The following is a 17616-nucleotide window of genomic DNA, read 5'->3' on the forward strand; positions in this document are numbered from 1 at the left end:
ACAGTTAGAGGAATCCACATCTGTTTCTGGGGAGAAGGATATTCTGCTCTGCAACATCAGCAGTTTTGTGAAACTAATTTTTTTCTAGGAAGTTGTTTGAAAACTCATCTTTCTATTATTGTCCCTACTCGTGTCCCTCAGCTAGCACAATCTCTTTCTGTAGCCTCTTAAATTTGTTCTTCAAGAACAAATGAAATAAGGCAATGAAATAAGACGCCTACGTTCCGTTCTGATCTTGGGGAGAATCTTTACTGTGTCTCATACTTGCATCAAAAGGGAGTTATGAAAATGGAAATGAATTTTAAGAGTGCTCTGATCCATGGGAAAGGATTGTAACTACACAATACACTGGTGAATAAAACTTTAAACATAAATGCTAGACAGAAATACAGAAAGCTACATGGTAGTCATAAAGGTTTAATGATTACCCTCGGTTTGTTTCTAAAAATATTATTCATTAGGATAAAACAAGGTATCCAATTTTACTTATTCATTCATTTATTTAAAACATGTGCTACCGACTCTTTGTAAACTCCAGGTAACATAAGAAATTAGGTCTTCAGAGTAAATTGTCCTTAACACAGTTCGTTTGAACCACAAACCAAAAGAAAGGGTAATACTTTTATTTTTATGGGCCAATTGGAAATTAACACAAAATTAATATAATGATGGAATTCATCAGGGAGGGAAGTAAAAAATATGTTTCCCAGACTTCATAGCAAACTTTTAACACATTCTTTATTGAGTTTTGGCACGTCGGCATAAAGCAGTGCATACGTTTCTACTAAATTAAAACAAATATTAATTTTATGTTAACTTAACAACTTAGAAAAAATCAGTGCTAAATGAAATACAGACAATATTAGTTGACCAGTTAGCAGCTGCAATTTGGAAATCAAGACTAAAACATGTTAGCCTCCTCTCATGTTATCTTACCCCCATGTAGTTTTAGATGATAATCACCCAGTGTGTAATTTTCTTTTCATTTTAGTTGCAGGATAGAATTAATGACTTAGAAAAGGAACGGGAACTTTTAAAGGAGAACTATGACAAACTTTATAACAGGTAAGTCATGATACATGTGTTCTCTCGTTCTCTTCTTTGAGATCCTTTATATCAAAGCGGTGGAGGTCAGAATATCTACTGTTGATTAAAGAATCAACAGTGGGTGATGGTAAAAAAAATATATAGATGTTATAAAAGAAAAATTAGCTTTTTGGGGGCATTTGTAATAAGTTCTTTAACCTGACCAGTAGGCTCTAAATAGAAAACCATGTTACTGTGTTGCCAGTAACAACTGCTCTCAGTTATTGGACAGAAACCATAAAGAGCAGGCACGGTGCTAAATAAATACTCTTCATAGTATAAGTGGCTCACGGCAACCTGCAAGTGTAGGTATTGTAAATGCCCATGTTAAGTTTATATAAATAATCTCTACACTCAACATGGGGATCAAACCCACAACCCTGAGATCAAGAGTCCCATGCTCTCCTGACTAAGCCAGCCAGACGCCCCTCAAGATAAATTTTAAGGAGCTACTTCAATTTTGTCTTTTAATCTATGTCAGAATTATGGTATTTTAAAAATTAATCCCTTCTGACAATTTTAGAAACAAAATCCTGTACCACAGCCAAGTTTAGTCAAGTGCTACAGATATCTATGTGCGTGTCCACATACATGTGCATATTTTAAGTCTTTTCTATACGTGATAACTGATAAAGGGTAAATACAGGCTTACATGAAAATAAGTTTCCTATGCGTCTTGGAAGATGTATGCTAGAGCAGATATTCAAAGGTTGCTTTTATTGATCATATTCTGAAACGTCACAAAATAGCCATCTGATGTACCAACACCCTTGTTAACAGTAGGTTTTTCCATGTTTGTAACCTTGATTTACATTTTATAAACAAATAACTAAGGAGTATAGGGATAGGCTGTTATTTATTTTTACTTTGAAAAGATATGCAGATTAATGTTGGGCATCGTTCCAGTGGCATGGATCATGTGTGTTATTTACCTACTAGTGTTGATGATCTTTGCATAGTGGCCCATGTTGTTAAGGGGTATCAATAGCAGGGGCCCCTGAGGGGCTCAGTTAGTTAAGCATCTGACTTTGAATCAGGTCATGATCTCACACTTTATGAGTTCCAGCCCCACATCTGTAGTGACAGCTCAGAGCCGGGAGCTGCCTTCAGATTCTGTGCCTCCCTCTCTCTCTGCCCCTCCCCTGCTTGCTCTCTCTCTCTCTCTCTCTCTCTCTCTCTCTCTCTCTCTCTCTCTCTCTCAAAAATAAATAAACATTAAAAAAAAATTTTTTTAAGCCCATCATCGATAGCAGATTCAGACATCAGTGAAAATAAGATCTGGGAGGAGAAAATAATAATCTCTGGGGCTCTCTAGCAAGGACAGACGGACGAAAAATCTTTGTGGGTTCTGCCGTGGACCCCTTCCAGATCATTTGGCCCTATGGCTTTCTTCTGGCCCCTCGCTCATCAACCATGATTAAGTTTACCTAAAGCATTTATTATACCTCTTTTTCTTAAGTTTATTTATTTTGAGAGAGAGAGAGAAAGAGAGAAGGAGGAGTGGGGGAGGGGCAGAGAAAGAGGGAGAAAGAATCCCCAGCAGGCTCCATGTTATCAGCGCAAAGCCAGATGTGGGGCTCAAACCCATGAACTACAAAACCATGACCTGAGCTGAAATCAAGAGTCTGACACTTAACCGACTGAGCCACACAGGTGCCTCTGTATTCTCATTTCTATAAAACAGTCAAGGTTTATAGTGATCCATATCTAAGTATTTGGTAGTTATGTGTTTGACATTTCCAAATTTCAGTATATAGATCACACAACCACTGCATTATAGGGCAGAGGAAATAATGTTGTCACCATATTTTAGAAATGAGGGAACTGAGACTCAAGAAAAATTAAGAGACTTGTACAGAGTCACACAGCATTGCTGAGACTCCAGTAAAGGACCAAACTCAATTCTTTTGACTCTAAACCTTGATTTTTTTCCCCCTATGCTTCACTATCTCTCTAATTTTAATCGCATTGGAAAACTGGTTCCGTGGAAGGGAAACATTCCTGGCATAACAGAACTACTATACATTCAGGAATTTTTATTGATTTATATTTATCTCCAACATCTTGTAATTTCAAATAATTTAACATGGTCTTAATACAAGAAAATAAGTGCCATTTGGCTGTTACACATTTTCTACTTCCCTACTTGAGGATTTACTGAACATACCTACTGGGAATAAAAAACATTAAACTTAGCTGGGAATAATGCATAACTGGAATTCTGAGAGAAACATGTTTTTCTCATATTTACTTTATCACCATGAAACTTTATCTCTCCTTATTAGAAGATGATCTGAGAGTGTAAATCTGACTTTGAAGGGTTTTTTTTTTTAATGTTTTATGCTCGAGCCACATTTTTTTTCCTGTCACATTAAAAACAGACTTCATGATGCTCCTTACACATGAATTTCGTGTGAGATATCTGGAAGTAAATGTGTGTAATGAGTGTCAAAACATTTTGTGTCCAAAAAAGAAAAAAAAGTAACATCACTTAAGCACAAAACCCAGCAAGCACACATGATAGCAAACAGAGCTGTAAAATTCTCTAATACGAATTTTTAAAATATAATATGTTTTCAGAAACAAACTTGGAGAAACTTCTACAAAAATCACTGTCGTCTTTAAGATTCTCTAAACCTCTTGTATTCCATGGTGCTGTTATCATTATTGCCAACAACTAGTGCTCATCAAGAACTAAATAAAATTTACTCAGAGCAATAGCATGTTTTTGAAAGGAGAGCAGTTGTTTTATTCAAACCTGGCTAGTTTTCAGGAGAAAAATATGATTTGCAGATTACATTCTCATCTTCCTTTCCCAAATGAAATTTTGAATGTGTTTATTACTTGACATATGACATGTTAGAGAATCATCTGGTAAGATAAAACCCTCATGTTAGTGTTTGGAATGAGCACATTTTAATATGCAAAAACATTTTTGATACAATGTCAAGAAATAAGTATAACCTTATTTAAGAAACACTCCATTTGAAAATTCAGAAGAAACTTTTTTGCGATTAAATCTACGTGGTCAGAGAGGAACTCTACACTACAGTGCTGCAAAGCTGCGCCCCATCTTGGAGTTGGTAGAGTTTCGGGTGGTCGCACTGATGAGTACGGTAGTCCTTCAGCTGTGGCGCATGTGGATAACCTGGCAAACAGCAGAGCACAGCTCTTACCTCCCCCTAGGAACTTCCCCAGCCTCCCATCACCGTCCAACTCAGATTTAGTCCATTTGAGGGAGGATCCAGAGACACGAATACCTATTTTAAGAAAAAAAGACTTGATCTAGTTTTCGAAGGGGTATTAACCGTTTTTGAGAACTGGGGAGATTAGGTTTCTACAATGTCATTAGTAGCCATCCACCATCCAGAATAAACGGAGCACTGCTGACCTCCCGTATGCTCTCCGGGTTCCCTTTCTGTGAAGTGAGCACCTGCCCCCTGCAGTCTTCTAGGAATCGCGAAAGTTCATATGACCGAATGTGAGCACTTTGTGCTTCTCAGAAATCAAACTGAGTACATTCGGGGCATTCTTTTCCTTCAGTAAGTGAACTATCCCTATATAACTATGTATTTAATTTGCATTAGGTCCTAACTAAAGTACCTATGGACTTCTTCATGGATGATTTAGAGCGTATTCTTCCCTCTCTTTCACATTAGGGTGCCCTTAAACATGGGAATAAGTAGAATTTCTTCTGTAAGATAAAAGGCCTTAGGGTGGAGATGAGCTCTTTAGCTTTTATTTCAATCTGGTCATGTTGTTGATCAAGAGTGTCCGCTGACCCATGACCGCCAGTGGACGTGCCAGTGAGCACAGGCACCATTGGACAGGCATCCAGCTGTGGACGGACGTTTTCTCCCCTCAGCAACATAATGTAACAAATGAAATGTGCACACAGACCAACTATCATGCCCCCCCCACCCTTGGTTGTCACTGTAGGCAATATACAGAAACATTTTCATGAATAAAAGGTTCTCGAAGACTGTTCTCATATGCAGATTTAATCATGTACACAGCCTTTACAAAGAAAATGGAGCCAGATGTGGCTCACCATTTATAGTTACACAGATGGCTCCAAGCATAGAGGAATACAGTAAATTCAAAAGGAATTCCTCATGAAACTCCAGTGGAATGTAATCCTAAATTTAGAGGGAAGATAGCAGTGGACTAAATTCAGATTGACTTATGCTGATTTACACTAGTATTTTGTGGGTTTGGAAAAACCAGGCTGCTAAATTGTTCTTAATTTAAACACATACAGCTTCTGATGTTTCTGCCAGATTAACTGTTGGTGATCTTTTTGCTGGTACTAATGCTATTGGAACACTACTGTTTCTAATTTTTGGCGTCTGATATAATGTATAATTGTGCCTATTTCATCATGCTAATTTTTTTTTCCGGGTAGTACATGTTTTTAATAATACAAGACACACACGGGCATGCGCGCGTGCGCACACCGCACGGACGCATACCCGTACACCCACATACATACATGTGTGTGTGTTTAGTTTATATAATTTGACCAGACACAGAAACTATATTTGGTCTTTATTTTTTAAAATGAAAAAAGGTAAAGGAATATTCTTTAATATTTAAAGTACGTATTTTGTTTGGATTTCATTTAAGTCCAGGTAATTGTACCTTTGATCAAATTAACTTAAAATATCGGTATATAGGTTCATGCCTTTTTTTAAGGTTCCATATGTGAAATGAGAACTTTGATAGACGAAACAGATGCCATATTTAGAGAAACTTCTAGAATTTCATTTATTTTTAAGCTCAAATTATTTTAAATGCAATAAAAGCATTCAAAATGTAAAATAGATACATAATTCTGTTCCTCTGAAAGCTATGCCTCCCAGAAAAGTATCTTTTTTGGAGTAAAACCTCAAGACTAGCTGGGAGCAACATTAAGGGCAATTTTCAGTAATAAGTTTTTCTTCCATTTACTTTATCATCGGCACAAAACCAGATTTTATAAATTTTTGTCTCACTTACTGGGTTTAAAATAAGAAGGGTTGACACTGCTGGCAATTATTCAGTCATATCAAGCTTCACAGATAATAGTTTTCTGCTGAAATACAGATCAAGGGCAGTTTTTCCAAAACCTGGTTATCACCTGCAGAAGCTTTACAAAACTCTGGATTCCTGGGCCCCGGGATCTTCATTTTTAAATCTCCCCCAGTATTTAGTATAGCTGGCCCGGCACCAGTGTTTAGTTATCAGCATTTGGAAACCACTGGCATAAGTGGATGTTGGGATTTAATCACAAGTAGATTTTAACGGTGCTCTAGACTGCCACGCTCTTATCTTCATCATTCTTTCTCACCAGGGTGTGCTTACTAGGGTTTCATCCCAGTCACATGTTACAAGTAAAACTCTGTTCTTAGCCAGTTAACGCTGTTTGATTTCTTAGGACAAAAACTACATTATCACTGCTCCTTAACAGCACAGTCGCCGTCTTGTATTTCAATGCGATGCCCTTTCACGGCTGAAAGTTTGAGTGTGTTACTAGCACAGACTCCGTCAAAGTTTCAGATTCTAGAAGTAGAGATCAGGTGGCGAGCCCCTTTCTCTCAGAATTAAGGGGCTTCGTATGTGGGAGAGAATAGTTTCATCCGAGGCCGAAGGCTGAGGTTTGGAACTGCAGACTCCGCTGGAGCATGTGCAGTATCTGAATTCCTTTACGAGCCCCACAAAAGCTGCACGCTGCCAACTTTTCTGACTGGAGAGCTCTAAATTAAGGCCAGTTCCTTTGCTCATCCCACAAAGCCTTTCATGTTTCCTAACCGCAGCCTGAGAAAGGCGCCTTGGTTTCAACAGCAGCAGACCAGCATATGTTTACTTAATTCCTAAGACATGATGACAGTGGTCTCTGTGCCACTAAAAGCTTTTCTCGCGCGCTTTCGCTCGCAGCCGATCCCCGGGCTCTCCTCTGCCTGTCACGTGTGTCTTGCAGTGCCTTCAGTGCTGCCCAGGAGGAGCAATGGAAGTTAAAGGAGCAGCAGCTGAAAGTGCAGATCGCTCAACTCGAGACGGCCTTAAAGTCTGACCTCACAGACAAAACCGAAATCCTTGACAGAGTCAAAGCCGAAAGAGGTACATACGAAACGACTACCGACTCCCTTCAGGCCCGCGTGCCACTCGTTGCCGTTCACTGGCTCGGGCAGCACGGACGGTGGCGCCTACTGCGTTGCCAGGCACCTTGCTATATATGGGGGGCCGGTGGAGAGGCGGGGGGTGGTATGTAGCTTGTCTTAACAGCCGTCCACTTTCATGAGTTCAGCGGTGGCTCGAAAGTTCCATTTACTCAGCCTCACATACATGCCAAAGGAATTCTTTTGTTTTTTTCACCAGAGATACTTTCATTTAGGTGGTCTTTTAATGTTGTTGTTGTTGTTGAGCCTGTTTGTGTTCAGCAGTCAACAAACAATTCCTGAGCCTCCAGTCTGTGCCAGGCACGCTCTAAGTTCTAGGGATACAGCCATGAGCAAAACCAAGGCCTTGCCCTCACGCAACACAAATTCTATAGGGAGAAACTGACAGTAATTAAATAGGCATGCGCAACGGGAACAAAAACAAAGCAGTGTAAGATGACAGAGGAGCAGAAATAGTTGCTTACCAGTTTCAGTAGGTCGGACAGGGACAATCTCTGTGATAATGAGATGTCTAGATCTACTCTGTGACAGTGAACTTAAATACTAGGAAGACCTGTCAAGACGTCCCTGCTAAAATAATAATCATTAATAAGTTTCATGCACGAGTCACAGAGCTCACCCCTCTCATCTCAGGGATGTAAAATAATCATAATTAAAGTAGATGTCTGACTTACTACCTTATACACACAAGCGCACAACAGGGGAATTGAATTATTTGCTTCAAGTGTTGTATCTATCTGTTGCTCATCCTTTATGTAAACCAAGTGATGTGATAATAAGGTTGCTCCTTTTGAACATTTGTAATTCTGTTGCATGTGAGCGTTTCAATGTCTAATGCAAGGTCGGTTAAAAACAAATTACAAATGTAGTCAGTACTCTATGTATTGATCTAGCTCACAATGCCATATTTTGTTAACTATAGGAGGGAGTCTTTTCCCCTTTTCGACATCCCTGAAATGGGAATCCATCTTCTAAGTGATCACATTTTAAAAATATGGTCTGACTTTTTCCAACACTTTAAGAAGTCTGAAATCAGAACATTTACACTCGCTGTGGTTTTAATTTCAGTGAAACATATATGCAGTATTTATTTACCAAGTGGTTATATTGCATGAAAAATTATTTGTGAATTTTTCTCAAGAATATTGCAAGTAGACTAAAATGACGACATGATTTGTGAATGGGCCGCTATTTATAAATAGTGATGTTAAAGATGCACAGTTCCTGATCTTAACGTGGTACTTAACAGAGTACTTTTGTTTAGCAGTTGCTCAGTAAATTCTTGTTGACGGAAGGAAGTAGAAGCACTCTGTATTCCCTCTCTCCTTTCCAAAAACAGATATAAACTGCTCATTCTGAAAAGAAGAGAAATGAAAACAACCTATCTTATTTCTGTGCTCTCTAGATTTCCCTAAATATCAAGTATTTCAAAACTCTTACTTCTAAACATCTGGATTGGTCTCTGGAAAGAAACTCTGAAGGGGAGAGAAACTTGGTGTTTTGTTTTTTGGTTTTTTTTTTTTAACGTATCTATTGTTCAATTATTTCCAAAGATTCTTTTAAATTATTAAAATCACAGTTGCAAAGTCATTTTAATTCACCTAATCCATTCTTCATCTCTTTTTTTTTATTAGCTTTTATGTCTTCTTGGGTTTTTTGAAAGACTAAAAATAATTCATGTATACCATTAAAAAATCCAGTAAACCAAAAAAAATTTTCGAAGATGTTCTAAATTTTAGAATCCCACACCCCACAAGATAATCACTATTAATAGTTGTATGTTTGTCCTCCCAGAATTGTTTCTATATGTACATAAGTACAGTTTTCATAATGTGCTTGTTTTCTTTACTATATTATGAAATTGTTCCTTGAGTATAAATATCAACCCACGTCATCATCATTTATAATATCTGTCCTGGTTTTCTGTGTGAGGTTGTACCAAAGATTGCTTAACACTCTATTGATGAATTTTTAAAGAGTTTCAATTTTGTGAAGTATCATAAACATCTTTCTACACAAATCTTTACACAATTATTCAGTTGTTTTCTTAAGAATTGCTAGAACTCAGTCTTTAAGTCTGTTAGTTCTTTTGCTTGAATCCCTGAAATTTATAAGTCTAATGACTGAAGTTTGGGATTTTGGGGTGAACATGCTGCAATAGATTATAAGAAAAATATTACAGCCTTGAGCCATTTTTTTTTTCTGGGGAAGTACTAAACAAAAAAAATTGAGATTGTCTATATAAGGAAGTCTTTCGATCTTTAGAAAGTTCCTTTTTGTATTACAGAGTTTGAAATTGTTTCATTCTACTTTGAAGTCTCTTCACACATTTACCTTTTCATTTATCGAGTGTTTTTTGCCAGAAAATGTTTCCTGGCTTCTTAGACTCATTCATCTAACTGGCAAATTATTTTTAGAGAATACTCACCTCTTTATTCAAGGTACAAATTAGTTTCAGATTGTGTGAATATGTGGGGGAAGAATATGTAAATGCAGTTTGCATTTGGTTAATGCTTAAATTAACTGCATGTGTTTAAGGGCCCTGCTTTTGAAAGTTCCTTTCTATCTTTAGCTGAAATGCATAATTCAGCATAATGCATATGGTTATATTGATCACAGCTGAAGATATTAGCTCAAAGGAGCTCTGAAAATTGTTTAGTTGAATTGTTCTCTGCACTGTGCTTATTAATGGTGTGCTTGAAGAACATAATTTTAAAAGAGTGAAATGTTATCCCATTTGAATAAAATGCTGTTTAGCTTAACCTGCTTTTTTGTCAAATCATAAGGTAAGGAGGTTATTTTTCATCTTGTACAGGATGCTTTGATTTTTCATATTATAATTCAGCAAGTCTATCTCTTCTTTGAACTACAGCGTCTCCGTGCTTCTTAAAAGACCCAAGAGTCGTATCCCCAACAAACAGTTTGAGAAAGGGAAAAATATCATGGATGATTCTACATAAAATCTAGTAGAGAGAGATACTCGTATTCAGTAGTGTCTTCCCCCACCGCTAAGCTGTTTTCCCACTTCTAACACCCCAGCTTTAAAAATACCCGTGAAACGGGGACATTGTTGTTGAAACAGAAATCAGCAAAGGAAGAAACATTCGAATAAGTTCATTTATACCTACCAGCATTTCATTCTTAGAACCCTGCTCTGAAATATTGAAAGAACAGAGAAACGAGAGCATGAAAATCACCATCAAAATGCACTCTGTCTGGACAAAGAGGCCGCCGTGCTGTCCCTTACACTGTCCCTCGTCCCCAGACCCCTGATCCTCTAGCAGGCCAAGAAGACGACCACCTTTAGATTTACATTTTTCTTATTATATTGACCTTCTTTCTGTTACCTGTTAGATTCTCTCACCTAACCAACATAAGATAAAGTGTGCTGCATCCTCACTCTACCCTATAACTGAAAAGGTTGTTTATCTGCTCCAAAAATTTCTTTTATTATTAATCCTAATTTTGAGTTTAAAGACAAATAGTTGACCTTTACCTTCGAAATATCCGAGTACTGTTCACATTTGGAAACTCTCACTTAGGTCACTAAATATTAGCAAAAGGATAACCTTTTAACCTCTCATGGATAAGATTAAAATGTTTATATAGTTGATATTAAAATGTCTCTGCATACCCTAGAATCACTTTCTTTTTTTACTTTTTAGTTTGCCAGGAAATATGTGACATTAAAAATATCCAAATTTAGTCCATTTCTTCTTAATTATGTAATTTACGATTTTTATTTACATGTAGTATTTATATCTTGGGGACACAAAAGCATTATAAAAGTCAGAAATGTATTTTTGTATAACATGCATTCAGCGTGCAAATGTATTCATGTAAAGAATTCTTGGCAAATGTGTTGACTTGCTTTTTTTTTTTTAAGGAAAGGAAACAAAAATGTACAACTTGACTTGAGGACTTTTGATTAACACACATCTATGAAAATAGGATGAAATTAGTGAAGACACTTTAGATGACATGGTTTGGAGTTAGTCCACAGGGAGCCGAAGGGGAGGTTACCTGACCCCGACAAGGAACCCTGTTGACGATTACACTTAAGAACATGAGTCTAAAGAAAAGATTTGTTAGCTAGCTTATTTTTTGTTTTTAAGTTAAGCATATGTTTAATGCAGGGAGTGAAAAATTAGTCTCTTTATGGATTTACTGTCTTCTGTAGCTCAACCCTGTGTTCCTGATTGCAGGTCAAGGCAAATGAGAACCTAGGTGGACGTAACCTGTCTCTGTTCCTTAGCGAGAGCTCTGAGTCCTTGTCCTACTAATTAACAGCACGAACTCAACGAATAAAGAACACACATGAATTATTACTGATGCTGCCATGCCCTGGCTGCGAATCTATTCCTCCTCTCTTAGCAGATTTGTTCAAAGTGTGGTTGATTAGAATTACAGATTTAGTTATTACCAGTGAAATTATGTTGTTTTAATAAAAAGACTTTATGCTAAATTGGAAAAAGAAAACCCAAGGAAGTCAATTAAAGCACTAAAAGTGCCCCCCCCCCAAAATTTTTTTTTTGCATGCCTTTCAGGACCCTTAATAAGTAAGTAAAAATCATAGATTTAGAAACATATTTTCTTAGGTATTTTAGATAGAATGTTCCTTTGAAGTCCCAGAGGCCACAATTTCCTTATATTAATACTGTGAACTTAAGTCTTCAGTTTTTGATAAGCAAGTGGATCATCTGGTAGACACATGATAGCATTCGTTTGCGCCTCGTTCTCCTGCTGCCTCTGTCGAGGTGCTAGCGTCAGTGCCTCCCTGACCAGAGCAGTGCCAGATCGAGCTTGGCGTGTATCAGGAATTAAATTAATTTTAAATGTGCTCATATACCCCATGCTCTCTCACCTTTCTAACGGCATTGACTTTATTTTTAAGACCAAAATGAGAAACTCATTCAAGAAAATAGAGAACTACAGTTACGGTGTCTGGAACAGAAACAACAACTCGACGAACTTCAAAACCGCATGAAGTTTTGCAACCAGGTGAACTATTTTCTTATTTAGGAGACAAGCTCCCAGTGTTTATATGAATATTTGATACATAGAGGAAACACGATACCACAAAGCAGAAGAAGACAAATATATTACGGAGTTTATTAATTCACAGTTATTACACAGCTTGCATTTCAGGAGGAGATTCTGACTAGTCATAATGTCTCTTTTACTTAGTTTATTAATTCACGCTATCAGGCGGCTCATGTCCGTGGGGATAATCTGCATAGTTGGAATGTCTCTTGTACTTTCCATTAATATCTCATTGTGAGCTTTTTACTAACTGTGTCTTTTGCAGGAGAGTGATATTAATGCTGATGAATTGAGTGAAGCTCTCCTCCTTATAAAGGTAACTTTCTGAACTTCACCATGAATTTCATGTCTACATATAACTGTTTCAGCATAATGATGACCCTTGTCTGTAACCCTTATACTTGGAGAATGAATTATTCAGGAAAGTGGTCAGGTGACATTGAGTTACAGCATATACATATTTAATAATGACATCAAAATTACATTAAAATAGACCTCAAAAACTCTTATTTATAGCACTTTCTCCAACTGTAACAAACATTTCACTTTCACACACCTCACTCTAACACTAATCAACAATTTTCTGTCCTGAGAGACCTTGGTACACCCTATTATCTTAAGTAAAATATTGAATTATAAATGTTACCAGAAGATATTTTTCAGTTCAAGGATATTCTGTTATTTACAAGAAGACTCAAGAAAATACATTTCTTTCCCTTTAGATCAACACTGTGTAGTATTTAATCAATTGAAGAAATAGAAATAAATGTACATGATTCTCCTTTATGTCATGAAGTAATAAACTGTTTTTTGAGTTCTCTGTAATTGTTCCAAATGTCTATGTAAATATATTTCCCGTATCAGGATTGTTTTATTCCTGATGGAAAATGGAAATATATCTGTTTTCAATTAATGATTGTTCCTTGCCATATCTATATTAATTCACATGATTATATTTTAGAAACTCTTATTTCAGTAAGAAAACATATTTTTATTTTAGGCTCAAAAATCACAAAAAAATGGAGACCTTTCCTTTTTAGAGAAAGTAGACAATAAAATTAACAAAGATCTAGAACGTTCCATGAGAGAGCTACAAGCGACTCACGCGGAAACCGTGCAAGAGCTCGAAAAGACACGAAACATGCTAATTATGCAACATAAAATTAATAAAGATTATCAGGTAAGGTGCCACACGGAGTCGGGAAAATAGATTTCCCTTAATATTCTACTGATGAGTTACTTTTCTAAGCAGTGTTATGCATTATCATCTGTTATCATCTCTTATCATTTATTACCACATGCCTGGAATGTGGCCTCGTAACTGGGTACTTAGAGTTAATAGTTAAAAAACAAATAATCCTTTTAAAGACCCTGGTTTTAGAGACCAAATAGCAACAATGAATCCACCTTTGCTCATATTAGCACATTCTGCAAATGGATTGTAGTCACCTTGACGTCCCACGACAGCCGCGTTTTATTTTAGCCTGTAACAGGAAAATCACCCCCATGGAAGGGGATCTTGGGTTTTGTTCATTTCGGTTCTGATTTATGAACATTGCCAAGCATAATTTTCTAAACGGGAAGCTGTTTGAGGTCAGAAAACCGTGGTTTACAGAGCCTCCTATCTCCAAGAGCTGGGAAAATCCTTGAGTCACAGTCGCTTTAAAACAATGAAAACGGAACGAATCCTACGTATTGAAACTTGTTGTCTCTTACTTTTTTAGACAGAAGTTGAAGCAGTGACCCAGAAGATGGAAAATTGGCAGCACGATTATGAACTCAAAGTGGAACAATATGTTCATCTTCTTGATTCCAGAGCTGCGCGCATTCAGAAACTAGAAGGTACGGTGCGCACAATTCCTTGTCTGCTGTAACCAGACGAACAGAGTTTACAGCGGTGGGAAATGTCATCCAAATCTGCATCACGATTTCTTTTTGCTCTATTGTTTTTTTCCAATTCATAACTGTAATGAGAATTTACCGGAAACTTTGTTTTTATCTGATTCTTTTCTACTCAAGAACTTTTAGTAACTTTCTACTGCTTTTTGGATCCAGTGTTGCAGGCAAGGTTTCAAAGTAGTTTGCGGAGCACGGCAGAACTAACTTTACCGCTTCATCTCGAATTTCTGTTCTGAGCAAGCTGTGCATCTCAGCCAAACAAGTCCGCTCACCCCTTGTCAGATCCACCTTTCTCCATCCTGCCGCTGCTTCTCTGTGCCACCTAACCCTCCTTTCTACTTGCCATGCACCCTTTCTACGCCGCTTCGGAATCTAGCCAAACGCAGTGCACGCCTGTGCCAGGAAGCTGGCTCTCATCACTCCTACCCAGGCATCCCTCTACCTGAAATGCCCGTACAGTGGTGTCCAGACTTCAGCAAGTATGAACATCACGTGGGAAACTTGTTTCAAAGGTAGCTTCCCGGGCCCTCTCCCTAGAGATCCAGGGGCCCTCGGTGCTCTTATAGTTAGAAATAACTCTGAGCGACTCTGACGCAGGTGCAAGGCTACACTGAAACACACCGCCTCAGTGCTTACCATTCCGCCTCTTACGTGCTCAGAAAGCGTGTTTGGGGATTGTACTCTGTAAGTGTCCTTCAGTGTTGGAGTTTTACCTGTTCCCTGTGACGGCAGCCTAAGTTCTACGATGCCAAGTACTTTGTCTCTCGTTCATGACCCCTGCCATACGGTGTTCAAGTCGCTGTAATTTACACTCTGCAGAATTACTGAGGATCCCAGTGACCTCTTGCTTCTCTGGGTCATACCCATTATACTTATCATATTAAGAATTAAAAGTGAGAAATTTGGAAAATATTTATTTTATGTCAGGCTAAAATAACAGTAATAAACCCATTACATGTTAACGTAATTTGCAGTATTTATTTTTAAAAAGCTATATTTTCCATACAAAAGAAAAGTAAAAGTTACATTGTTTTAAACTGTTTTCCTTTTTTTTTTTTTAATTGATTAACATTTTTGCAAACATTTTGGTATATATCTTAATAGAAAACAGCTGGGTTTTTAGACCTGCTTCTGCATTCAATCTGTTATATCACACATCATGTAGAGTTTGGGAAACTCCATCATACACTTGTGAGAGAGTAAGAATGAAAAAGGCAAATGTCATGTCAGGATTATTTTAAAAATAGTTTTGACCTCACAAACCTCCAAATCAGCCTCAGGAAGCCTCACCATTCCCAGACCACACTTTGAGAACCAGTGCTCTGAGTCAAAGGGGTCAGTAAATATCTTTATCCCCCTGAACAGGGTTTTCCGACAGTGAAAATGTTATGTACCTTTTATTTAAAGTAGTACTCAATAGGGGCGCCTGGGTGGCTCAGTTGGTTAAGCCTCCGACTTCGGCTCAGGTCAGATCTCACGTTTGTGGGTTCGAGTCCCACGTCAGGCTCTGTGCTGACAGCTAGCTCAGAGCCTGGAGCATGCTTCTGGTTCAGTGTCTCCTTCTTTCTCTTCCCCGCCCCCTCTCATGCTCTCTCTCTCTCTCTCTCTATCAAAAATAAATAAAACATTAAAAAAATGAATTTAAAAAAAATAAAGTAGTACTCAATAAAAATTTGCTTAAATGACTTTTCCTGAGTAACGAGGTCACGTAGCTTGGGATTTTCATTCCTTTTGGTCTTACTAAATCTTCAGTATATTTTATCAGTCCCCAATATTCACTGATTGATCCCATAAACATGCTCAAGCTCCTAAAAGCACGCTAAGCAAAGTGCTGAGCAGTGAGAACCCAAATAGGAAAAAAGTTCAGGTTCCACCCTCAAGGAAGCCATAAGATGGAGCAAGTAAACAGACAGTAGTCCCTGACCGTGAGGGGTGTGAAGCTAGAAAAATGCGAGAGATACGGAGGAAACATTGAGGAGTCAGTGCCTGCTTTTCCTGAAGGCTCAGGGAAGACCACCACACAGCAGGTTTGGAGTCGTCAAAGGTGAGAGAATTCACCACTGTGGAAAAGCAAGAAAGGCCTTCCAGGAAGTAGAAGCGGCAGGTGAAAATGCCCTTCATGTAAAGCACTGCCATTCATTTGCAAATAAACGGAACTCCCAAGAATCTCTCCAGATGCAGCTGGAAAAAAAACAAATCATAAAGTCCCTGTGTGCCACCCTGAACAGTTTTGGTTTGTTTGGGTTTTTATTTTTTTATGATTTTTTATTTACTTATTTTGAGAGAAAGAGAAAGCATAAGTCAGGGAGGTGCAGAGAGAGAGGGAGAGAGAATCCCAAGCTGACTCTCCACTGTCAGCACAGCCTGACGTGAGGCTTGAACCCACAAACTGGAGATCTTGACCTGAGCCAAGTCAGACACTTAACTGACTGAGCCCCTGCCACCCTGAAGAGTTTTAACCTTAGTTGCCCAGAAAACTAGTAAGCAGTGTTTAAGGTAGGCAGTAATACACCAGCACTGCATTTTGGAGATGATAATATAGTTATTAGGAAGAGTGAGTAAGATATGAAGGAAGGAAGCACCTTGGGTTCCATAATAATCTGGGTGGTAAACACTAGGAATGTAAGAAATGCAGCATTAGTGGACAGGGACAAATTTGTAAAGGCTTGGGAAACACTGTTGAATACTAGTGATGTGGGGAGAGTTAAGAGAACGGGACACTAGAATGATCCTATGGTATCAAGCTTCAACAACTGGATGAATGCTAATACCAGCGCTTGAGATTCAAAGTACAGAAATAACTAGAAGAGACTACACTTCAGTATCAGATACGTGCTATTTTGGATACGTCAAGTTTGATTTGCCAAGGGGAATCTAGACCGAGGGCCCAGCAAGCCATTAGATCTCTGGATCTGGAATTCAGGAAGTAAATCTGAATTAAAAATAGAAAGCAGTTGGGGCGCCTGGGTGGCTCAGTCAATTAAGCGTCCAAATTTGGCTCAGGTCATGCTCTCGGGGCTCATAGGTTCGGCCCCGCTGTCTGGCTCAGCGCTGACAGCTCAGAGCCTGGAGCCTGATTTCAATTCTGTGTCTCCCTCTCTCTCTACCCTTCTTCGACTCCTGCTCTCTCTCTCTCCGTCTCTCAAAGATAAACATTAAAAAAAATCTTTAATAGAAAGAGGAGAATCTTTAGCATATTAATAGTAGCAGAAGTTATACAAGGGGGAGATTACCCATGAGAGTATATCAACTGAGGATAAAAATAGGACCCCAGAAAACCATGAGAAAAAAAAAGAAACCCTTAAAGAATGACACAGAGGTAAAAGGCGAAGCCAGGTTGAGGATGACATGGTGGGACAGAGGTTCAGAAAAGAGAAGAGGATCATCAGTGTTAAGGAAGCAAAGAACCCACCTAATACAAGGACCGAAG

At 38.2% G+C, this 17616-nt stretch overlaps 1 protein-coding gene across 1 annotated transcript in view; it reads left to right on the plus strand.

Annotated features, from left to right (window-relative positions):
* The window catches only part of RPGRIP1L (RPGRIP1 like), a 94731-nt gene that overhangs the window by 26039 nt on the left and 51076 nt on the right, over positions 1-17616 (plus strand). The window contains exons 9-14 of the mRNA XM_029926591.1: positions 992-1065; positions 7046-7185; positions 12139-12245; positions 12553-12603; positions 13288-13467; positions 14012-14129. Coding sequence (XP_029782451.1) covers positions 992-1065; positions 7046-7185; positions 12139-12245; positions 12553-12603; positions 13288-13467; positions 14012-14129 — 670 coding nt within the window. The remainder of the gene's footprint in view (positions 1-991; positions 1066-7045; positions 7186-12138; positions 12246-12552; positions 12604-13287; positions 13468-14011; positions 14130-17616) is intronic.

Source organism: Suricata suricatta, chromosome 16 (genome assembly GCF_006229205.1).
Source record: "Suricata suricatta isolate VVHF042 chromosome 16, meerkat_22Aug2017_6uvM2_HiC, whole genome shotgun sequence".
Lineage (NCBI taxonomy): Eukaryota > Metazoa > Chordata > Mammalia > Carnivora > Herpestidae > Suricata > Suricata suricatta.